Source organism: Quercus suber, unplaced genomic scaffold, assembly GCF_002906115.3.
Source record: "Quercus suber isolate HL8 unplaced genomic scaffold, Cork oak 2.0 scaffold_927, whole genome shotgun sequence".
In the NCBI taxonomy this organism is placed as follows: Eukaryota; Viridiplantae; Streptophyta; class Magnoliopsida; order Fagales; family Fagaceae; genus Quercus; species Quercus suber.
In genome coordinates this window covers 128,273-151,370 of record NW_027070350.1, presented here as the reverse complement: position 1 = coordinate 151,370, position 23,098 = coordinate 128,273, and the positions used below count along the sequence as shown (strand labels likewise).

The 23,098-nt window shown below is 37.6% G+C and overlaps 1 protein-coding gene across 1 annotated transcript; it reads left to right on the top strand.

The window, feature by feature from the left end:
* Positions 1 to 1,613: 1,613 nt before the first annotated feature.
* On the top strand, positions 1,614 to 3,224 carry LOC136065322 (uncharacterized). Its single transcript, XM_065768374.1, has 2 exons — positions 1,614 to 2,362; positions 2,507 to 3,224. Exons 1-2 carry the CDS (start codon positions 1,614 to 1,616, stop codon positions 3,222 to 3,224), a joined length of 1,467 nt encoding a protein of 488 aa, XP_065624446.1.
* Positions 3,225 to 23,098: the final 19,874 nt, after the last annotated feature.

The following is a 23,098-nucleotide window of genomic DNA, read 5'->3' as shown; positions in this document are numbered from 1 at the left end:
GAAGAAAAGGAAAGGGGGTGGGGACAGAGATAGGACATGTGCGGAGGAGATAGCGTAGAAAAAAAAAACGAATGAATGAAATGAAATGAAAAAGGAGAAATAATATAAAGAATAAAAGAATCTATTTGAGAAATGTTACTACAATATTTTCACAATAAATTTTAAGTAATAGATTGTTATTAGTTAATATTGGTGAGTAAAAAAATAATTTCAATGGTGGGTTCAAATTAGAACTAGTAGCAACTTTCCATATAAATTTTGTTGTGAAAGTATTGCGTAAAATATTGTGGACGTAACACTTCTCATTGAAAAATATAATAGTTGGTAACATTTATATTATTTAATGAGTACAAATAAATCTATTTTTTACCAATTATGTAACAAGAGTATAATAGTCAATTTAGATAAACTATATTTTCTATCATCTCCTTTTTCCCTCTAACCAAACAAAATAGTTTTTCACCCTCCCACTTTTCCACCCCTCCAACCAAACACACATGAGGGAAACTCAAATCTTTTCTATTCTCTCACTTTTCCATCCTCTTACTAATTTTCCATTCTCCCACTTTTTCAATCCTCTAACCAAACGAACCCTAAGTGTATGTTACCTGATGGAGCAAGGAAAACGTGCTTAGCTGTGTCTCATCCATATAGTCGTCCATGACAAAGTACAAAGTAGAGAATGAGTGGCTCTTACACTCGTCCCTCTCTTACCGTCCTTTTGCACTTGTCCCTCATTCACTCGTCCATTGGGGGACGTACTAGCAGCAAATCTCGTCCGTCTTTAGTGATGGACGGATGAGGTTTATCTGATAGTGGCAAACTCTTCCAAAAGCCAAGAGTCACGTTGTTGCGAACCAAGCCTTCTGTTAACTGTTAAACACAAGTCCCGATGAGGTAACTTCCATGGCAGTTATGGAAGCTATCTCTGAATCCTCCAAACTCTACGACGATAGGAAAAATAACTGTCAGGCTAACACTATATAAAGGCCCTTCTACGCAAAGGTAATGGGGAGACATTTTTATTTTCTAGAAAAAAGCGGTGAAGTCTTTGAAGTACTTTCTTTTCTACTTCAACCCACTATCGGAGGATTCAAGACCGGCCACCACCGGTCTTCTCTGATCTTCTTTGATTTTTTAGGACTCACCCTTCAAGATCATCAACGCCCGAGGACCTTTCAGCCCACTAATTTCCAAGGATTTATCAATTGGCGCCGTCTGTGAGGAAGAAATTTGTTGCCCTTTGAACTTAATTTGTTGAGTTCTGTGATTTCTTTCTCCAACAAAGGGTTGAAATGGTTTGAACAAGATCTAGGGCTACTAGTCCAGGCCCTCAACAAAGCAGGGACGCCTCTAGTAACCCTCATCACGATCGTCAATCAGCACCCACCATGCAACCATCTTCATTCCAACACATGCAATCCATGGCCGCTGCTATGGCGGAGTTAACTCACCAGAGCCAGGAGTTGGTCAAACAACTTGATTTAAGGAAGCAGCGTCATGAATGGAACACCGAAGAACGGGCCCAGAGTCAAGAAGAGGAAAAGAATGTTGAACTTGAAAACTAGTCAAGGGGTACCACTTCACGGAGGGTACCTTATTTGGAAAGGGAAATGGATCAAATAAGAAGAGTTATGGATGAGATGAGGGAGAATATGAGGAAAACGAACCTTGTAGAAGACTTAGTTCACAGGACTGATTTCCCCTTTGTGGCTTCCATCAATGCTCACCCTTTGCCACTGAAGTTCAAGATGCCTCCGTTAGATTCATATGATGGGACGCAGGATCCTTTTGACCATATTGTCACCTTCAAAACTACCATGCACCTTCAAGGAGTTCCAGATGAAATAATGTGCAGAGCTTTTCCTACTACCCTCAAAGGACCTGTACTAGTGTGGTTCAGCAAAATACCTCTTAACACTGTGACGTCCTTCGAAGAGTTAAGCAAGTTGTTCATTAATAATTTTATTGGAGGGCAGAGGCATAAATGTTCTTCGCCTAGCTTGCTAACCATAGAGCAAGGGGAGAATGAAAGTTTGCGGTCCTTCATCACGTGGTTCAATAGGGATGCCTTGGCAGTGGACGAGATGGATGATAAGCTCCTTCTAGCGGCATTCTATAATGGGGTTCATTCTAATTTGTTCATCCACAAGTTATATGAACAGGTGCCTCAGACCATGGCTGAACTAGTTTATTCAGCCCAGAACTTTATGAATGCGGAGGATGCTATCATAGCCAAGAAGAGGAAAAGAGTTGAGAAAGTGGAAGCCAACCCAATGCGTCAGTCGGAACAAGGTCCTTGTCCTAAGAAGGGACGAACAAAAGATAGGAAGGACCGAGAGAAGAAAGCAGGTCCTTCAGCGTGAAATCAACAGTACACCCCTTTGAACGTGCCACTTGAGCAAGTCCTTATGCAAATCAAGGACGAGCCTTCCTTGAAGTGGCCGGAGAAGATGAAGGGAGATCCCAACAAGTGCAATTAGAATAAGTATTGTCTCTTCCATAGAGATCATGGGCATGATACGAACGAATACTTTGATTTGAAGCAACAGATTGAGAATCTTATCAAGCAAGGGAAGCTGAGAAATTTCCTTGGACGAGATCACAAGGACGAGAAATTGAAAAGGATGGTAGAGGAATCGTCACGACCACCACTCAGAGAAATAAGAATCATCCTTAGGGGAAGTTCTACAGGACAGACGTCCAAGTCAAAGAAGGCATACTTGAAAGTAGTGCAAAACGTCCAACTCTCTAGACAATCATCGAGAGCAAGGACTACGGACGAGCAGGCAATCACCTTCACGGACAAGGATGCCGAGAGAATTCATCACCCTCATGACAATGCTATTGTCATCACCCTCCTTATTGCTGACTATAAGACTAGAAGGGTGCTAATAGATAATGGAAGTTCGGCTGATATTTTGTATTATCTAGCTTTTCAGCAGATAAGATTAGGACGAGACCGGCTCCGACCAGCAAGCTCCCCCCTAGTAGGTTTTGGTGGAATGAAGGTACAGCATATGGACATTATTTCATTATCAGTGACAGTGGGGGCATACCCGCAACAAGTCACCAATGAGGTGAACTTCCTTGTGGTAGATTGTTCATCCTCCTACAATGCCATAATTGGAAGGGCGACTTTAAATAGTTGGAAGGCTGTTACATCCACTTATCACCTATCGGTTAAGTTTCCTACAGAACAAGAAGTAAAGGAGACCAACTAGCAGCAAGAGAGTGTTACCTAGCAATGTTGGCCATGGACGAACAAATTCAGGCCATGAATATTGAAGAAAAGAGAGTCGTGGCAGAACCTGCTAAAGTGTTGGAAGATGTTTCTTTAGACGAGATAAACCCGGAGAGGTGTACCAGAATTGGGGCAGATCTAGAAGAAAAAATTAAGGAGGACCTCATCCAGTTTTTGAGGAAAAACACTGATGTATTTGCTTGGACTCATGAGGATATGCCGGGTATAGACCTTAGTGTCATCACTCACTGTCTAAACGTATGTCCTTCCTCAAAGCCAGTTCAACAAAAGAAAAGGGTGTTTGCCCCGGAGAGAGATGATGCTATTAGAGACGAGGTTCAGAAGTTGATGGTGGTGAAATTTATAAGAGAAGTATACTATCCAAATTGGTTGGCCAATGTGGTAATGGTCAAAAAGGCGAACGGCAAGTGGAGGATCTGTGTAGATTTTACTGATCTCAACAAAGCTTGCCCTAAGGATAGCTATCCATTGCCGTGCATTGACTAACGAGTGGATTCTATCGCAGGCCACAAATTACTTAGCTTTGTGGATGCTTTCTCAGGATACAATCAAATAAGGATGAATGAGGCCGACCAGGAGAAGACATCCTTCGTCACTAGTCAGGGATTATTTTGTTATGAAGTAATGCCCTTCGGTTTGAAAAATGCTAGATTGACATACCAGCGACTAGTTAACCATATGTTTCATCCAAAGATCGGGCGGAATGTTGAAGTCTATATGGATGACATGCTAGTGAAAACTCAGGACAAGGGAAGGCATCTAGACGACCTGCAGGAGACGTTTGACACACTAAGGCAGTATCACATGAAGTTGAACCCTAGCAAATGTTCTTTTGGAGTATCGTCAGGGAAATTCCTTGGTTTCATGGTTTCACACAGAGGGATTGAAGCAAACTAGGAAAAGATTAAAGCAATTCTAGATATGAAGCCTCCATAGAGTATCAAAGAAGTCCAGTTTCTTACCGGACGAGTTGCTGCCCTTAACAGGTTTATTTCTAAAGTTACTGACAAGTATTTACCATTTTTCAAGGTTCTAAAGAAAGCGTTTGAGTGGACGGACAAGTGCCAGAGAGCCTTTTAAGACTTGAAAACGTACCTCGTTATGGCTCTATTGCTGAGTCCGTCCGTGACAGGAGAAGAGCTGTTTTTATACCTGGCAGTAACCCCGCATGCCGTGAGCTCAGCATTGATAAGAGAGGAAGGGAAAGTATAAAAGCCAGTGTATTATACAAGTAGAGCACTGAGGGGAGCAGAAGGACGATATCCCCTAATGGAGAAGTTGGTTTTCGCACTAATAACAGCCTCCAGAAAACTAAGACATTACTTCTAGGCTCATGTCATCAACGTCATAACAGATCATCCACACAAGAAAGCAATGAACAAATTAGAGGCTGCAGGACGATTGATTCAATGGGCTGTTGAGCTCAGTGAATTCGACATAAAGTACCAACCTAGGCATTCCATAAAAGCTCAAGCTCTAGCAAACTTCATTGCAGAGTTCACTCCAAGTTATGATGATGTAAGTAAGATGGAACGCAACCAGAAATGGATTGTCCATGTAGATGGATCGTCTACACAGCACGCCGGAGGAATAGGTATGGTTTTGCAATCTCCAGAAGGGGATAAACTGAAACACAAAGTTCGCTTACAGTACCAAGCAACCAATAATGAAGTTGAGTATGCAGCTCTTCTCAAAGGGCTGGAATTGGCCAAGTCCATGGAAGCTAAGTTAATACTCGTCTTGGGAGATTTTCAGCTAATCATGGGCCAGGTGAATGGGATGTACGAGACTAAGGAAGAACAAATGAGGAAGTATCTTAATAGGGTTATGCGAGTTATGAAAAAATTTGAGGAAACTATCTTCGTTCAAATCCCAAGGGAGGAGAATATGGAAGCAGATACCTTAGCGAAAGAAGCTTCGGCAAGTGAAGCCGTCAACAAGTTTGATGAGATTCAATATATGCCGAGTATAGACATCCCAGAAGTGCAACAGGTGCAGAGCAAAGGAAATTGGATGGCTCCAATTGTATCATACTTAAAAGATGGACGACTTCCAGAAGAAAAGGACGAAGCAAGAAAGCTGAGGGTAAGGTCAGCCAGGTACGTTCTTATGGACGAGGCTCTATACAAAAGAGGCTTTTCCCAGCCTTATCTCCGGTGTCTAGCTCCGGACGAAGCGAATTATATACTCAGAGAAATTCATAAGGGAGTGTGTGGCAATCATTCAGGAGCCAGATCACTCGTCCATAAAGTCGTCCGTGCAAGATATTACTGGCCAAATATGCAAGCTGATGCTAAGGCCTATGTCAAGGTCTGCGATCAATGCCAACAGTTCAGTAACGTCCCCAGACAACCATCAGAGTACCTAACCCCAATGACGGCCCCATGGCCCTTCACACAATGGGGACTAGACATCTTGAGTCCTTTTCTAATAGGTGTAAGGCAAATGAAATTTCTTGTGGTTGGTATCGATTATTTCACCAAGTGGGTAGAAGCAGAACCTTTAGCTAATATTACACAACAAAATGTCAAGAACTTCTTGTGCAAGAACATTGTATGCAGGTTTGGCGTACCCAGGGTGCTAGTATTCGATAACGGATGACAATTTGACAATGCACTTTTCAAAGATTTTTGCATACACTTCAGGATTCAGAATCACTACTCCTCACCCCTCACCCACAAGCAAATGGCCAGGTTGAAGTCGCAAACCAATCCTTGTTAAAAATAATCAAGACTCGGCTTAAGGGAGCAAAGGGAGTATGGCCAGATGAAATACCAGGTGTTATGTGGGCATATAGGATGACAGTGAGAACTCCTACAGGAGAAACTCCTTTCAAGCTAGCCTATGGAACTGAAGCAGTCATACCTGCAGAAGTGCACATGGCCAATCATAGGGTGGCAGCCTATCAGGACAAAGATAACGAGGAGCAACTCTGTTTGAACCTCAATCTAATAGACGAGGTAAGGATGGACGCTGAATAAAGGATGGCAAGGTACAAAAACCTTATGGCTAGCAATATGATGCAATGGTAAAGCCAAGGCGGTTTGACATAGGCAACCTCGTCTTGAAAAGGGTCTCCTTAGCAACAAAGAACCCAGCTCATAGGAAGTTGGGACCTAATTGGGAAGGCCCCTTCAGAGTTGTCAACTGCAAAAGACAAGGATCCTATTACTTGGAGGCCCTAGACGGGAGGAAGTTGGAGCATCTTTGGAATGTTGAGCACCTCAGGAGGTACTACTAGTAAAATGCCATCCTATATGAACATAATTTTGGACGAGCCTGGAGGCTGTCTATCTATATAAAAGACTTGTTTATTTATATTGTCTTATTATTATGTTGAGCTTAAGGACAAAATTATGGTTTGGCTTGTATTTGTTTTTCTTAAAAGGCATTAGTTTCTTAAGTACATGCCTCGTCTATGAACAATATCTATGTTGTGAACAATATTTGTGGAATGTACATAATGTTGTGTGAATCTATGATTTCCGTACCACTTTTGTTCATATTGACTCTTGAAAAAAGCTAAAAAGCTCAAGACGAGAAAATTCTCTAGACGCAGAGATGTAATCTCAAGGTTTCTTAGAAAGTGAAATCGAGGCATGCTCGTCCAAAGCAAAGGACAAGATAAAGCCCATGCCTAAGAGCAAATTATAAACAAGTCCAAAGCATGCTCGTCCATAAAATGGGCAAGGTAAAACATAATACCTAACCATACCATGGACGAGGAAAAGCATAGACGTTTTGAACTTGTTAAGTCACCTGCTAAAAAGCTGTCCATAGACGAACAGAATGCAAAGACAAGTCTAAGGACAAGTAATGCTCTTAAGTAATGCTCTTACTTACCATTTCACATGGACAAATCACACTCAAGTGAAATTCCAATAAAAATGGTTAAAGTATATATATATGAAATGTAGACAAGCAAAACAAGGAATCCTGTATATGAAAATAAATACTCTCGTCCATGCATATATAAGAGAAACAACATTCATTCAATTATTTCAAGGGTGTACGAGAAACGTCCAAACACCCTTACAAAATTAACTGTTTTATCAAAACTTATCCTTAAACATGGACGAGCTAAATGTACTTGAATTAAAAAAAAAAAAAAAAAAAAAAAAAAAAAAAAAAAAAAAAAAGAAGGTGAGGAAGACATAAACATCAAGATATTTTTTAAGCTAAGGCATTTATGTTGGGGTCGTCCTAAGGTTGGGTCGTGGCATCATCCTCTATATTGGCGTCCTCAGAGCCGAGGTGAAGGAGAGAGCTAGTGGTGGCAGCATTCAAATTGAGTACAATAGAGCTGAAGTCCACATCAGGAAACATTTCAACAGCGTCCATCCTAAAATCTTCAAACCCTGCTGCATAGTTGGTATCCAAAACATTAATGTATTGTTTAAATGCTTTGAATTCAGCCACTGCATCTTCCTTTGCCTTGGAGAGGAGAATGCTATGCTCACCGTTCTTTTTCTACAAGTCTTCAAGATGAGCATCTTTTTCCGCAACACTAGCCTTCAAATCCTCAACCAAAGCTTTCAACTCCTTCACCTCGTCCGTAGTCTTAGCAGCCACTTCAGCCCATTGTTTAGCTTCTTCCTTTAACTCCTGTATCCTCGTCTCTAACAAGATCCTCGTCTTGTCCAACCCTGTGGCCTGTCTAGACGCTGCTATAAACTTGGACATGCCCTATAAAAGTCAACAACAAATAAAAGTTAAAAAAAAAAAAAAGGAAGAAGGGAAATGAACATTTAGTCAGGATGAAGATAAATGTTACCTTGAAAAGGTCATGGACACTAGAGTGTTCAAAATCCTTGAGGGACATGTCATAATAGACGTTTATATCCTCGTCAAAAACAGCGTTCTTGAAACGTTCCCAGGCTAGGTCTTCATTTTCAATAATGTTTGAAGGGACCTTTTGGGAAGGTTGAGACGAGGTTGACACAGTTTTGGACGGTGGGGCCTTGGACGAGGTGGACTCAACAGGAGTAGACAAGTCAACATCAAAGACTTTGGCTGGCTGGTGGGACGATGGAGTAAGCTTGAGTACTTGGGTTGAGCCATGCTTGATCTTCTTGCCACGTCTACTAGGGAGATTTTCCAAATCTAAGTTTTTGGATATGGTCTTCCTCTTATCTCCAGCTAAAGGACGAGCTTGACGATCAGGCTCAAGACGAGTCCCCTCAGCACTTACCTCCTTTCCCTTGTTATCTCTCATGGTTGCCATTCCTATAAAGAGAAAAGACGAAGAAAGTTTACTTTAACACGAAGGAAAATGAAAATAAAAGATATAAGGAATGTTGAAATTTGAAACTTACTTTTTCTTACAGTAATTTCGTGTGCAAGTGCTATGTCAGATGGATTAGGGCCTAACCCCTACTTGGCTAGTCATCAGAGATTGATCGAGGAATGAAAATCCCTGTCTGTGTGTAGACGAGCCCTGTGGATGCGGTCACGGTGTAGCTTGCTTAAGGCAGGTTGTCCAACGACTGTAATGAAATAAATTGAAGTTAAATGATAATAATAATAATAAATAATAAAAAAAAAAAGAGAGAAGATGGGGAAAGCTAAGGGACTTACCCTCAGGAGGAAGGTTCCCTAGGTCCCTAGTAAAACGACCAAAAGTATCCCGACCAACGCCTACAAGATTTCTAGCCCAAAATCCAGAGACGACGAAAAACTCCGTCTTCCATTTTCTATCAGATGAGGCCAAGGATTTCACCAATCTACAATCTTTACCTCTGGCCGTGAATTGATAAAAGCCAGGGGATTGATGAATCTCTGAGGGTTTGTAGCAGTAGAGGAACTCGTCCACAGTAATAGGGCGGTCCCCTCCAAACACTTCCCTCCACAAAATTTGCATAGAGATAATTAATCTCCATGCATTTGGGTTGAATTAACATACTCCTAGACCTAATCTAACTAACAACTCTTTGGTAAAAGCATTTAAAGGAAACCTAAGACCTCCTAGAAGGTAGGCCTCATATACACCTATCCCAAAATGGGGATTACAACACCATTCTCCACGGACGGACAATCTAGGATTAAACTCGTCTGGAATTTGGTACCACTCCCTAAGATTGTTTAATCTTTCCTCGTCCATCTTGGAAGGAATATCTACGGCACAACTATATACAGTTATCTCCATCTAGTCTAAAGGACTAGACGGAGGGATAGAAGACGAGGTACCTATCTGGGACCCTAAAGTTTTTCTAAGTTGTTTATGTACTACTTCTAAGGGAAGCCTAGGGACCCCTGAGACATATTCCTCATTAGTGGTGTTTCCCCTACTACTACTACTAGCATCACTAGAGTTATCACTACTCTTGTCATAAAACTCGTCTATAGCTTTCTCTGTACTATTGCTAAACGAGGAGATAGTTGTTTCTGACATTTTCTAGAAAGAAAATTTTGAAAACCTAAAAGACGAGAAGAGAGCGAATACCTGGCTCTAGGATGAGCTGAAACTATGGACACGAGGGAACTCTTAGACGAGGCTCTAGACGATGAATGTCAAGGAAGGAAAATCTCAGAAGTGTAGAGGGCAGTGGAGGCATTCCACTATTTATAGATGATTGACCTAAGCATATGAAACGACGTAACCAACCAAATGATGACACGTGGTCTTCGTCTCGAAAAAATGAATCAAAGAAATGGGCCACCATTTAGGTTATAACACGTGGCATCTCTAATTGTTGAAAGAAGCTCGTCCGTCTAGAGAATTAAATTACTATATTTTCTTGGATGACCCATGGACGAGGGGGCAACTGATGGTGCAACGAAAACGTGCTTAGCTATGTCTCATCCATATGGCCGTCCATGACAAAGTACAAAGTAGAGAATGAGTGGCTCTTACACTCGTCCCTCTCTTACCGTCCTTTTGCACTTGTCCCTCATTAACTCGTCCATTGGGGGATGTACTAGCTGCAAATCTCGTCCGTCTTTAGTGATGGATGGACAAGGTTTATCTGATAGTGGTAAACTTTTCCAAAAGCCAAGAGTCACGTTGTTGCGAACCAAGCCTTCTGTTAACTATTGAACAAAAGTCCCGATGAGGTAACTTTCATGGCAGTTATGGAAGTTATCTCTGAATCCTCCAAACTCTACGACGATAGGAAAAATAACTATTAGGCTAACACTATATAAAGGCCCTTCTATGCAGAGGTAATAGGGAGACATTTTTATTTTCTAGAAAAAATGGTGAAGTCTTTGAAGTTCTTTCTTTTCTACTTCAACCCACTAACTTTACCATCAGAGGATTCAAGACCGGCCACCACCGGTCTTCTCTGATCTTCTTTGATTTTTCAGGACTCTCCCTTCAAGATCATCAACACCCGGGGACCTTTTAGCCCACTGATTTCCAAGGATTCATCATTACCAAAACCTCAAAACTCTTTTGCTATCTTTGAGTGTTTTCACATTACAAAAATATTCATTCATCTCATCTTCAATCTCTCCTAAACTTTTCATCAATGAACTTTCCAAATCTTTGTTTTTCCAAGCGATAGCCCGATCATCTATTTCCTTCCAACAATTTATTATTCTAGAACCTTCTATGGTGGAAACCCCACTCAATTCCAACTCCAAAAAATCAGTTGTAACACAACCAGTAATTGTTTTATACATCTCAAACCCTAGGGCATCAATGAAAAACTTCCTAAATACGCATCCTCCCCTGCCAAATCAAAGGTGATAATAAACCTTATACCTGTACTATACTATAGGTATAGGGTACTTATACCTAAAGTATAGTATAGGTATTGGGTTTATAAACACAACAACTCCTGCCACATCCTCCCCCCGACCCATCATCATCCCCTGCCTTCCTCCGCTTACTCCTCTTAAGTGTATGTTCCCAAAACCTCAAAACTCTTACACTATCCTTGAGTGTTTTTACATTACAAAAATCCCAATTCAACTCATCTTCAATCTCACCTAAACTTTTCTTCATTGAACTTTCCAAACCTTTTTTTTTCCAAGCAATAACCCGATCAGCTCTTTCCTTTCAACAATTTATTATTCTAGAACCTTCTATGGTGGGAACCCCAATCAATTGAAACTCCAAAAAATTAGATGTAACACAGCCAATTATAGTTTCACACATCTCAAACCCTATGGCATCAATGAAAAACTTCCTAAATACGCATCATCCCCTGCCAAATCAGAGGAGATAATAAACCTTATATCTATACTATACTATAGGTATAGGTACTTATGCCTATAGTATAGTATAGGTATAGGTATAGGGTTTATAAACACATCAACCCTTGCCACATCCTCCCCCCCTGACCCATCATCATCCCCTGCCTTTCTCTGCTTATACTGCTTATCTGTATGTTCCCAAAACCTCAAAAATCTTTTGCTATCCTTGAGTGTTTTCACATTAAAAAAATATTCATTCATCTCATTTTCATTCTCTCCTAAACTTTTCTTCAATGAACTTTCCAAACTTTTTTTTTCCCAAGCGATAACTCGATCAACTCTTTCATTCCAACAATTTATTATTCTAGAACCTTTTATGGCGAAAACCCCACTCTATTCCAACTCTAAAAAATCAGATTTAGCATAACCAGGATTAGTTTCATACATCTCAAACCCTAGGGCATCAATGAAAAAATTCCAAAATATGCATCCTTCCCTCCCAAATCAGAGGTGATAATAAACCTTATACCTATATTATACTATAGGTATAGGTTACTTATACCTATAGTACAGTATATGTATAGGGTTTATAAACACATCAACCCCTGCCACATCCTCCCCCCAACCCAGCATCATCCCCTGCCTTCCTCCGCTTACACTGCTTAAGTGTATATTCCCAATACCTCAAAACTCTTTCGCTATCCTTGAGTGTTTTCACATTACAAAATTCCTTATTTATCTCATCTTCAATCTCTCCTTAACTTTTCTTCAGTGAACTTTTGAAACCTTTTTTTTTTCCAAGCAATAGCCCTATTAGTTCTTTCTTTCTAATAATTTATTATTTTAGAATCTTCTATGGTGGAAATGCCACTCAATTCAAACTCCAAAAAATCAGATGTAACATAGCTAATAATTGTTTCATATATCTCAAATCCTATGGTATCAATGGAAAACTTCCTTAATACGCATCCTCTCCTGCCAAATTGGTCCCTACCACATCCTCCCTTGGCAAGTTAGCCCCTGCCAAATATTCCACTGCCGCATCAGCCCCTGCCACATCCTCCCCTGCCAAATCAGCCCAAGACACATTAGCTCTTGCCACATCCTCCCCCCTGACCCATCATCATCCCTTGCCTTCCTCCGCTTACACTGCTTAAGTATATGTTCCCAAAACCTCAAAACTATTTCGCTACCCTTGAGTGTTTTCACATTATGAAAATCCTCATTCATCTCATCTTCAATCTCTCCTAAAATTTTCTTCAATGAACTTTCCAAACCTTTTTTTTTTCCAAGTGATAGCCCAATCAACTCTTTCCTTCCAACAATTTATTATTCTAGAACCTTCTTTGGCAGAAACCTTACTTAATTCAAACTCCAAAAATTCTGATGTAACACAGCCTGTAATTGTTTCATACATCTCAAACCCTAGGGCATCAATGAAAAACTTCCTGAATATGCATCCCCCTTCCCAAATCAACCCCTTCTACATCCTTCATTGCCACATCCTTTATTGCCACATCCTCCACGGCCACATCCGCCCCTGCCACATCCTCCCTTGTGAAATCAGCCTAGACACATCAGTCCCAGCCACATAAGCCCCAGACACATCAGCCACTACCATATCCTCCCCTGCCACATCTTCCATTACCACATTAGCCCATGCCACATTCTCCCCCCCTGACCCATCACCATCCCCTGCCTTTCTCTGCTTACACTGCTTAAGTGTATGTTTCCAAAACTTCAAAATTCTTTTGCTATCTCTGAGTGTTTTCACATTACAAAAATTCTCACTCATCTCATCTTCAATCTCTACTAAAATTTTCTGCAATGAACTTTCCAAATTTTTTTTTTCCCAAGCGATAGCTCGATCAACTCTTTCCTTCCAACAATTTATTATTCTAGAACCTTCTATGGTGGAAACCCAAACTCCAAAAAATCAGATGTAACATAACCAGTAATTGTTTCATACATCTCAAATCCTAGGACATCAATGAAAAATTTCCTAAATATGCAGCCCTATTCACAGGCATTGTCTTTGCTTTAGCATACCAGAGAAAATGAATATGACATTTAGGAAAATTGATATGTTAACAAAAAAAAGAGACAAACAAATTGAATTATCAATGGAAAGAGAAAAGACCAGAGAGTGACAGTGTGGGTGTGAGATGTGGGTATGGCCTCAACTACAAGAATGAGGCCATTCCAATCAGAATTAAGAAAGATATGATTTTTCTTGGAAAGCTTTGGGAACTGTTATAGGAGCTATGGGAAGAACTGAGGTTTTAGTCATTTTGCTTACTCATCACTCCCACCAACCTCCAAATTTAATGCATTTGCTTTCTCTAAATACTAAAATAGGTCTAGGTTTATGATTCTCTTTGATCATTTGTCAACCCAATTAAATGCCCTTCCATTTATATTTTCTCCACTGCTACTATATAGACTCCCATCTCCTCCGTTTTAGGATAGAGAGGGAAACATCCTCTCTTCTCCCCTCTTGAGTTCCAGTGAAGTAGAGTTGATATTGTCATATTTTTATTTTCCTGCGACACAAGGTATTGAGTAAGACTTATTCTCGCTCTCCTAGTTCTTCTTCTCTAATACGCTCTTAGGAACTCCACCAAGAGCCTCCTCCTGCATTGTGTGGACCTTGCATGCAAGTATAATCCCTTTCCATAACTTGTTTTTTATGTTGCTATGATGAGAATTTAAAATTAAAGCATGCTAATGATTATTTAAATTTCTTGAATACGTTTGAATGTTCATGATATTCTTAAATGTTCATATGCGTTCTTCACATGTTCTTGTTTATTCATCACATGTTCATGCATGACACTAGTTTTGATCTTAAATCCATATCCAAAATATGAACATGTTAGTTTCATAATTCTCTCAAATCCTTGAATCTAGGATATCACCATTCACACACATTCACTAGAATTTATTTTTCAATCGAAATGCAACGATTAATAAATGGAATTGGGGTTTATCACTTGCACTCACATTAAATTTAACATGCAAATTGATTGATAACATATTGGATGATATCATATGAATGTTGGCTACTATAGTCTAGAAGACCGGTTTCATTAGGTAAGGTGGGTGCCTAACACCTTCACATCTTGTAACATAGCCTCCAAGTCCGAGTTTAGATCAAGGGTTAATAGATCAATACTTGTCCATGTAATTTTCAATTTCTAGATAGTAACTAGGAAACAAATCCATGTACTTTATTTTAGATTGAATCTATGACCAAAGCTATATAATTTCCTATGATCAATATAAATTTAGTTTGAAATTAATAAAATGATAAAATTTTCAATTATGGTTTTCTTATTTTTTTTCCAATAATTAAATAAGTGGCGACTCTATTATAAAACCCTTAATCTAAAGGGGGGAAATATAATCAGTCGAACCTCCATGTTGAGGGGTAATAACATGACTCCATCTATTTACATGGGTTTGGCCTAATTCCAAAACAGGTCAGGAGCGCGGTCTCTCATAACTGTTGGGTGCACTGCACCATGAATCCAACCCACGTAATAGACATGCTCATTTAATGAGCATGTCTTCATGTTTCTTAACTTTTCTTCATTATGTACAAAAGTCATGTATTGGGGTTGGTTGGCCTAGGCGTGTTGGACACACTGAAGGAAGAAAGAAGCAAAAAGCAAGAGTACTCATTCGGCTATGCAGAGCTGAAGAAAAGATTTGATTGAAGTAAAGTCAAAGTAAGTGGCTTGCATTTATTGTGATTTGAAGAGTCTTAGTGTGAAAGGAAGAAAAGAAGAAAAGGTGAAACAAATAAATAAGGAGGCCATTTGGCCAGTGAAGATGTGGGAAAAAGAAGTGAAGTCCCAGAGTGTGAGGACTAAGTGCATGAATGAGAGCAAGCAAAAAGGGAAGAGAAAATAGAGAGAGTAAGAGAGAATTGTGAGAGATACACAGTGAGAAAGAGAGCAGTGAGTAAAAAGAAAAAGAGAGTTTTTATTTTTTATTTTTACTCAAGTTGTATCTCTAAATGTTGTAATTTCTATTTAATATAGTGAAATTATTCGGAGTTTGTCCTGAGGTTTTTCCCTTCAAGGAGAAAGGGTTTCCACGTAAATCTTTGTGTTATCATGTGGGTGTGCTTCCGCTGTGCTTACTGAAATTTATTCACTATTATATAGAATTTTTTCCAACAATAACGACACCAGTAGTGGTAGAAGAGGCAGCAAATGATGTGGTGGAAGAAGCTGTCAATGCAGTGGAAGAAGCTACTGCTGGTCGATTGCAGATTCTGAGGAGAACTCCCAGATTGGTGGTTCCTAGACAACCAACAACAATGTGCAGAAGTTATGCCATTTTTTTTGCACACGTTCACGTTAGTAGATTAGATCTTTGAAAAATATGTTTTTGTCCTTAATTTTATTTTCAAATAAATCTTAATTAAATATTAGGGATACTAATACTTAGTAATATTGGAATTAAGGAAAAGTGGAAATGAAGAGCATCAACAATGCTATTAGTGTCATGAAGTGTCTTCAATTTTGTTTCTCATAAGTATGTGGCCCAAGGCATTGTCAAACTCAATAACAATTATGTCGAGTCATTGCAATGAAACAAGTGTAGAGACAATTATTATATTAGTAGCCATTTCACATGTGCATCGCACGTGTTCAGAAACTTTTTTATTTTTTTTTTCCTAAATGATAACTTTCTATTCGTCATAATTCGCAGTTTATGCACTTTTCAATCACAAATATACCTAGAGGTGTGAGGAAAAAATTTGACATTTTAAAAAAAAAAAATAGAAGAGCCTCTAAGTATACGCAACGCGTATGTAAAGAGGCTAGTATTAAAAATATGGATATAGTTTTTCATCGTAAGAAGGTTTAGATTCGGGTCATTATTCTATGAATCTTAATTCGACTTATTGGAGGAAGATTTGGGAGTTAATAGTTTAGAGTAGTACCAAGAATCTATTTGTGGCGAGCTTTCATATATTCTATATGCCCGTAAAGACTAATATTGTCAGACACATGGTTATCTCATACGACTGTTGTGAACACTGTCACCAATATGCATAAGATGTAGTCATGCCCAATGGCTTTGTCCATGAATTAATTTGAGATAAAAAAATTCAAGGAAAAATGCTTATGAATTAATTTGATTTTTAAAGTTAAGAATCTAACTTAATACGATTAAAAATTGAGTGATTAAATTAAAAATAATAATTAAAAAACCAAATTGAACTTTAACCAATAGTTAGAGTACTAAATTAATAATTTAACCACTTCTTCATTATGCCACATCCTGATTCATACATACACATTAATTTTTTTAAATAATTTTTCATCATTTTCTTTGCTAAAAGGTGTTTAGTCATTTTGTCTTATATATATATATATATATAGAGAGAGAGAGAGAGAGAGAGAGAGAGAGGGTTGAGCTCAAGTTATACTTGGTGTAAATCTAAGCAATGTTACACAATCCAATAACTTGTTATGAATTCATATTTTGAAAATCCAACCATGGAATTACATATTCTATATATTCTTAACATGCATGCCAATTTTCATGCCAATCGGATGTAAATTACCATTTGATCCATAAACTTATTTTTTATGCATTATTTTAAACTACAAAAATTTGAATTTAAACGATTGATTAATGATATGACTATTGATCTTTGATTATCTTTAAATTTTGGAAGCATAGAGAATACATGAATATAATGTAATCCAATAGTGGATTTATCAAAATTCACATCTAATTAAAAAAATATTAGGTGATGTAATATTACTTAAAGTTGTAGTAGGTGTAACTTGGTTACACCTGATGTAACTTTACAAGAATTACACAATTTTAAGATATCACCATAAGATCTAACAACCCATAAACCGATAACCACATACACCTTAGTCCATATTTAACAATTAAAGGCCATGTACAAAATAATGCCAGTCCAATAAGGGGGGAAAAAAAAAAGGGCTCTTGCCCTTATTTTTTAAAATATCTAGCACAATGTCCTTGTTTTGAAATTATTTAGCAAAATATTCTTGTTTTTGAAAGTCGATTTTAACAAAATCGAATCTATATATATAATAATAGGTAAAGCTGAGAGAAAATTTAATTAGATTTCAAATCGGAATTCAATTAGAGTCTAATTTTGCGCCACTTGTCCCATCTAGTCTAAGTTTTTAAATTTTTGTGTCAAGTGAGTTAATTCAATGTAAAAATTGGATTTCAATTAGAGTTTAATTTTGCGACATGTGTCCCATTTAATCTAAGTTTTTTAATTTTTGTGTAAAATGACTTAATTTAGTGTAAAAAATGAGGAGTACCATATAAGTAAATCATAAAAAAAATTAAAAAAAAAAATAAAAAAAAAACACAATTTTTGAATGATTTTATATTTATGAGTCATTTTTTTTTTTTTAGAACTAAAAACAATTCAAGTTTATAAGTCATATGTGTGTGTGTGTGTGTGTGTGTGTGTGTGTGTGTCTCTCATCTAATTGAAATTTTTTAATTTTTGTGTTAAATGAGTTAATTTAGTGTAGAAAATGAGGAGTCCAATATAAATAAATCATAAAAAAACATAATCATATATCTAACACTATATATAAAATTAGAGGAAGAGAGAGTTTGAATAATTTTATATTTATGAGCTTTTTTTTGTATAACTAAAAACAATTCAAGTTTAAAAGTCATATATATATATATATATGTATATATATTAATAGGTAAAATTTAGAAAAAATCCAATTAGATTCTATAGTCGAAGTCCAATTTTGCGTCATGTATTCTAAATTATTTAACTTTAGAGAGAATTTTATTTTTTAATTTTGGAATCAAATGTGGAACTATATCATAAATATCCATTCAAGTGACTTATTGTGTACAAAAACTAAAGAGTCTAGAATTAATGAACATAAAAATATTTAAAAAATGAACAATTTACATTTTTTTCCTAATAACATTATTACAAGACTTTTTAAAGAGTTAAAAAAAAATATAAGAATAACTATCAATAATATTTAAATTATATATGTAAGAATTATACTATGCATCTTAATGTGTATCTTTTAAGTATATTTATGCATATGCATGGAGTTATAAGCTAGTTCTATATAAAACTCAACATTCTCAAAATCGAGTTATATGTATATTTTAAAGTGAAACTTGACATTAGCAATGTCAAGTTTTCACTTAAATTTCCAAAAAAATTAAGTGGCAAAATATACATAAAACCTGACATTGCTAATGTCGAGTTTCACTTATAACTTGATTTTTTTTTTTTTTAAATCGAGTTTCAAAACAAGAACATAGTGCTTAATTGTTTTAAAACAGGACATTGTGCAAAACATTTTAAAAAATAAGAGCAAAAACTCATTTTCCCCCATAAAAATAGTATACTAAATAAGGCCCGTGTTCAATAAAGCTGTTGAAGCACTTTTTACATTGTAATAGATACTGAAATGTCCAATAACTATTCCTAGAGCATCTTGGATTCCAAATTTCTCTTTACCTATTACACAATAGTAGGACTCGGCCGTATCCAGTACCCAATTTTTTTCATGTTCCCTCCCTAAATGCTGATTCCTGGAACCAAGTAATTGACACCACTATTCATCGTTCAAACGTTAGGTTGCTTTCTCCTTGTTATGCCAACATACTTCAATGGTGTTCATCATTGGCTTGGTTTCTCTGACAACGGCCACATAAACGAACTCGGGCAGAGTTGTGCTGTTAGATAATTCTATCCTTTGACATGAGTCATGAGGTGTTTCAAAAACTAAGGATACCCAGTGGACAAAAGTATGCAAAGGAGAAAAGTTTCTTTTGTATTCAATGATTGCATGCCTTGCTTTTGTTGTTTATCAGGAGGATACTATGACAGAAATACTTTGATATATGGGTAATGCGTGAATATGGGGTTGAGGATTCTTGGACCAAACAACTTGTTGTAGGACCAGGACCCTTGTTAGGAATTGACATGCCACACAATAGTCTTGTACAACATTGGTTCTAAAGAAATTAGGAATCTTCAACTTCCACAGTTTCCAAAATCATTCATCCCAATACAAACTATGGTTTATGTTGAGAGCCTAGTTAGTTTCATTCACGGGTAAAAATGTCTTTTAGAGTTATGGTTTATGGTTTATGGTTTATGTTTAATTTCTCAATAAGTTATGTGTGATTTTGAGATGATATCATATGGATGATGTATTTGCTAAATTTTAACTATATATTCCTCTTCGATTGTTGTCATTTGTTTGATGGATCAGTAAATTGTTTATTTGTTATGCATTGGAATTGTGATAGAATTTTGGGGGAGGTTTGATTATTAATCTATGTAGAATGAGCGCTAGGTCGGACCCACAGGGGTGCAAGGGCCAAGGGCACAAAAAGAACATAAGTGTAGCCTCAAATTAAATTAAAACTGGTGTGTACTATTAGGCTTGATGCCAATTCACTTAATTCAAACCGGTGTGTACTATTAGGCTGAATGCCATCTCATACAAATAAGAGGCAAAAATGCAAGAAACTTACATGATTGCAAGCTTTTGTTCTAGGAGATGTGGGAGTTATAGGATGTAACTCTTTAGGTGATAGTCTCTTTTGAATCCTATGTGATGAATTTTGTAGACTTGTGATTCATTGCTATTCACATATCACCTCACATGTATCTCAAGTTTTTGCTAGTATCACACACGACACAAGTTACTCTTTGTTAAACACTGTACATGCTAGTGTGTGTTTTTGGTCTGACCAACCAAGTTTGAAAATAACTTGAGATTTATGCACAACATTTTTGTTGCTTGAGAAAATTCAATGGGAGTTTGATTGAAATTTGTTTTAAGAATATTGGGTTCAAAATTTTGGGTTTTTGAAAAAGCATTCCATCTCATACTCATGCATTTTGTTCTTCAATTTAATGCTTTGAGGAGTTATTTTCAAAATTAGCTTGTGTTTTTCAAAAACTGTGATTTTTCCAAAATTTAGTGAGCCTTTGCCATTTCGATCAATCCAGCCTGTTTTTCGATCAATCGAAAAAGTGCTCTCATTTGTCTTAAAATGACTGTGCTTTTCGATCGATCGAATGTATTTTTCGATCGATCAATATCGTGGAAAAGCTTTTTTAAAAGATCAGTTCTGACTTTTTCAAAGTTCTATTCAAAACTTTTCAAACTTTTCTCTCTCTCCGCGTTGGCAAGGCTCCACCTTAGAGTTTTTGTCGTTTTCCTCCGTTGTTTTTGCAAGATCTCTCTTTCCTCAAGCCGATAAGACTCTTTTGCCCTTCCTTGATGTTATTTTCATTATTTCATGCATAAATCCATGCATTTAAGGGTAATTTTCGGACATTATATTTTTGGATTTTCTGTGTTTCAAGCCTTATTTTATGAAATTGATCATTGGTTTTGTGGACACATCATACTAATGATCTGTTGGTTAATTTGATCAATTTTGAGTTTGATGAAAAATTGAAAATTCTAGGTTTGTTCTTGATCCGAATTGGGGCTTTTGTTAAAATGGGTAGAATTTGATGAAATTGGCTTGTTGTTTGGTGTAATTAAGCATTATAATCTATGTGCTGTGTTTTGTAATGCTCAATTCATCAATTTGTTGCAAATTTTCAAGTGGTTTTTCAAATTTTGGGATTTTTGATAGAAATTCCTTGTTCAAGCCAATTTTGTCCAATTACTCTCAATTAAACTTAATTTGTCACTGCATTTAGATCATGCATCACAACATTTTATTGTTCATGCATCATATATTTTTTGTTCTATATTATTTATGTGCTAATTTGCAGTCTGCCCTTGGTTGTTTTCTCTTGTTTCTTTGTGTTTTTCTCTTTGTGTCTCTGTCCTTTCCTTAGCACTATGCCTAGGAAAACTAGAGCCCGTAGGAGTGTTCCCTCACCTTCTCCTTCACACCCCTCCATCCTTTATAGTGAGAGTTTCGAGTGAGAAAAACCAAGAGATTTTTGAGAAAGCTGAACATTAGGAGAAGATTTGGGCTGAGCGTTCTGTGCTATTAGATGAGCTTGATCCTGCCATTAGGCAAATTTTGAGCGTCGGGGTTGGTTACCCTTGGTGGATGTTCTGATCCTCCTCCACCTTCTGCCTTGATTAGAGAGTTCTATTCGAACATCTCTATCCGCGTCTATGATTCCAACACTCTAGTTAAGAGTTGGATACGAGGCGTAGAAGTACACCATTACTCCTCGGGTAGTGGCTGATGCTCTAGGGGTACCTTTGGTCCGCATCCTGTCTATCCTTATGATGAGTCTCCCGAGATTAGCGATGTTTGTCATACGTCACTGGTACTACTGTCCAGTGGGTTCTGATCCTCGGATCACTTCTGCAGCTCTCTCGGGTTGCACTATCTGTTCTTTCGGATAGCTTGTCATTCGATTGGCCTATTCCCATGTTCACACCATTCCTCTTGAGAGTGTGTTTTCTGTACGCTCTTGTTACTGATGCTCCTATTAGTTTCCCCATCTTTTTCTTCGTCTTTGAACGAAGTTTATAGGAGTTCATCTACTGCTCATGCTCTTGTTCATCCTATTTTCATTCATAGGATTCTTCTCTATCTTGATCTTAGTGGCTTTCCTTCCTCTGAGCCCTTCATGTGATATGCTCCTATAGGTGCGTTCTTTCTTAGACTGAGGCCGCTCATCTTCGAGCTGGTTCTAAACACCCTAGATCTGAGCCCTCTAGTAGCTCCTCCTCCTTCTTCTTCTGCAGGTCTTGCTGGTGAGGATATTCCTATTCCAGTTGGTGATGATGTTGCTTGCTGCTGATGTTCCTCCATCTCCTTCGGCCGACTTTGATGTTCGTCGTACTTTGGAGACTGTCATGACTGTTCAGCAGGCTCATGGTCAGATTTTGGTGGACTTGCTAGATGAGATTCGTGCTCTCTCCGAGCTGATTTGCGCGTCTTCATTCACCCTCACCACCTCCTTTTGATGGCGACTTGTGATTGCTCTTTTGGCATTCCGTCACAAAAAGGGAGTGGAGTTTTGACTTGTGTAGAGTTTTGTAGTTAGGGGAGATTTTTTGTTTTAGAGGAGCTTGTGGAGTTATTAGATTGTATCTATGTGCTTCACTTTGTATATCATTTTTGGGATATTCATGTTAGGGGGAGTAACATTGATTGATATACATGATATTTTTATTGATTCTTGTTGCTTTGTGATTCACTGCGTATTGATTTATATTTATGAGTGATCATTCATATATGTCTTTATTTTGAATTATGTGAATCTTACAAGAATGTTTATACCTGTTATTTTACTCTTTACTGTCAACATGCGTTTATGCGTTTGTTGAGTATTTCAGGATTATACAGGTTGATTCAACTAAGCTGCTGTCTACACTTGCAACTATGGATAGTAGTTAGCTGAATTGAATTTTATGAGCATTATCTTTGTAAAGGGCTTTTTATTTGTAAAACTTTGAGCTGTTAATTAGGTTTTGTCACGGATTGCCAAAGGGGAGTTGTTAGGTTCTAAGGTCTTAGGATTTTATGTATTTAGAACTCTAATTTGTAATGTTGGCAAACCATGATCAAAACATTGTATTTAGTCTTATTTAGACTTGCTCAAAGTTGGTTTAATATTGTAAAGTTGGAATCGAGTGGCTGCAGAAGTACTTGGGACTTTCGGCCTGGCTCGATCGATCGAAGAATAGACTCGATCGA

Excerpts from the sequence above, each read along its gene's own strand:
- LOC136065322 (XM_065768374.1), top strand. The coding sequence starts at position 1,614 with ATGGATCAAATAAGAAGAGTTATGGATGAGATGAGGGAGAATATGAGG. Across the intron at positions 2,363-2,506 it reads AAGAAAGCAGGTCCTTCAGC|AGATCATGGGCATGATACGA; the intron begins GTGAAATCAACA and ends TCTCTTCCATAG.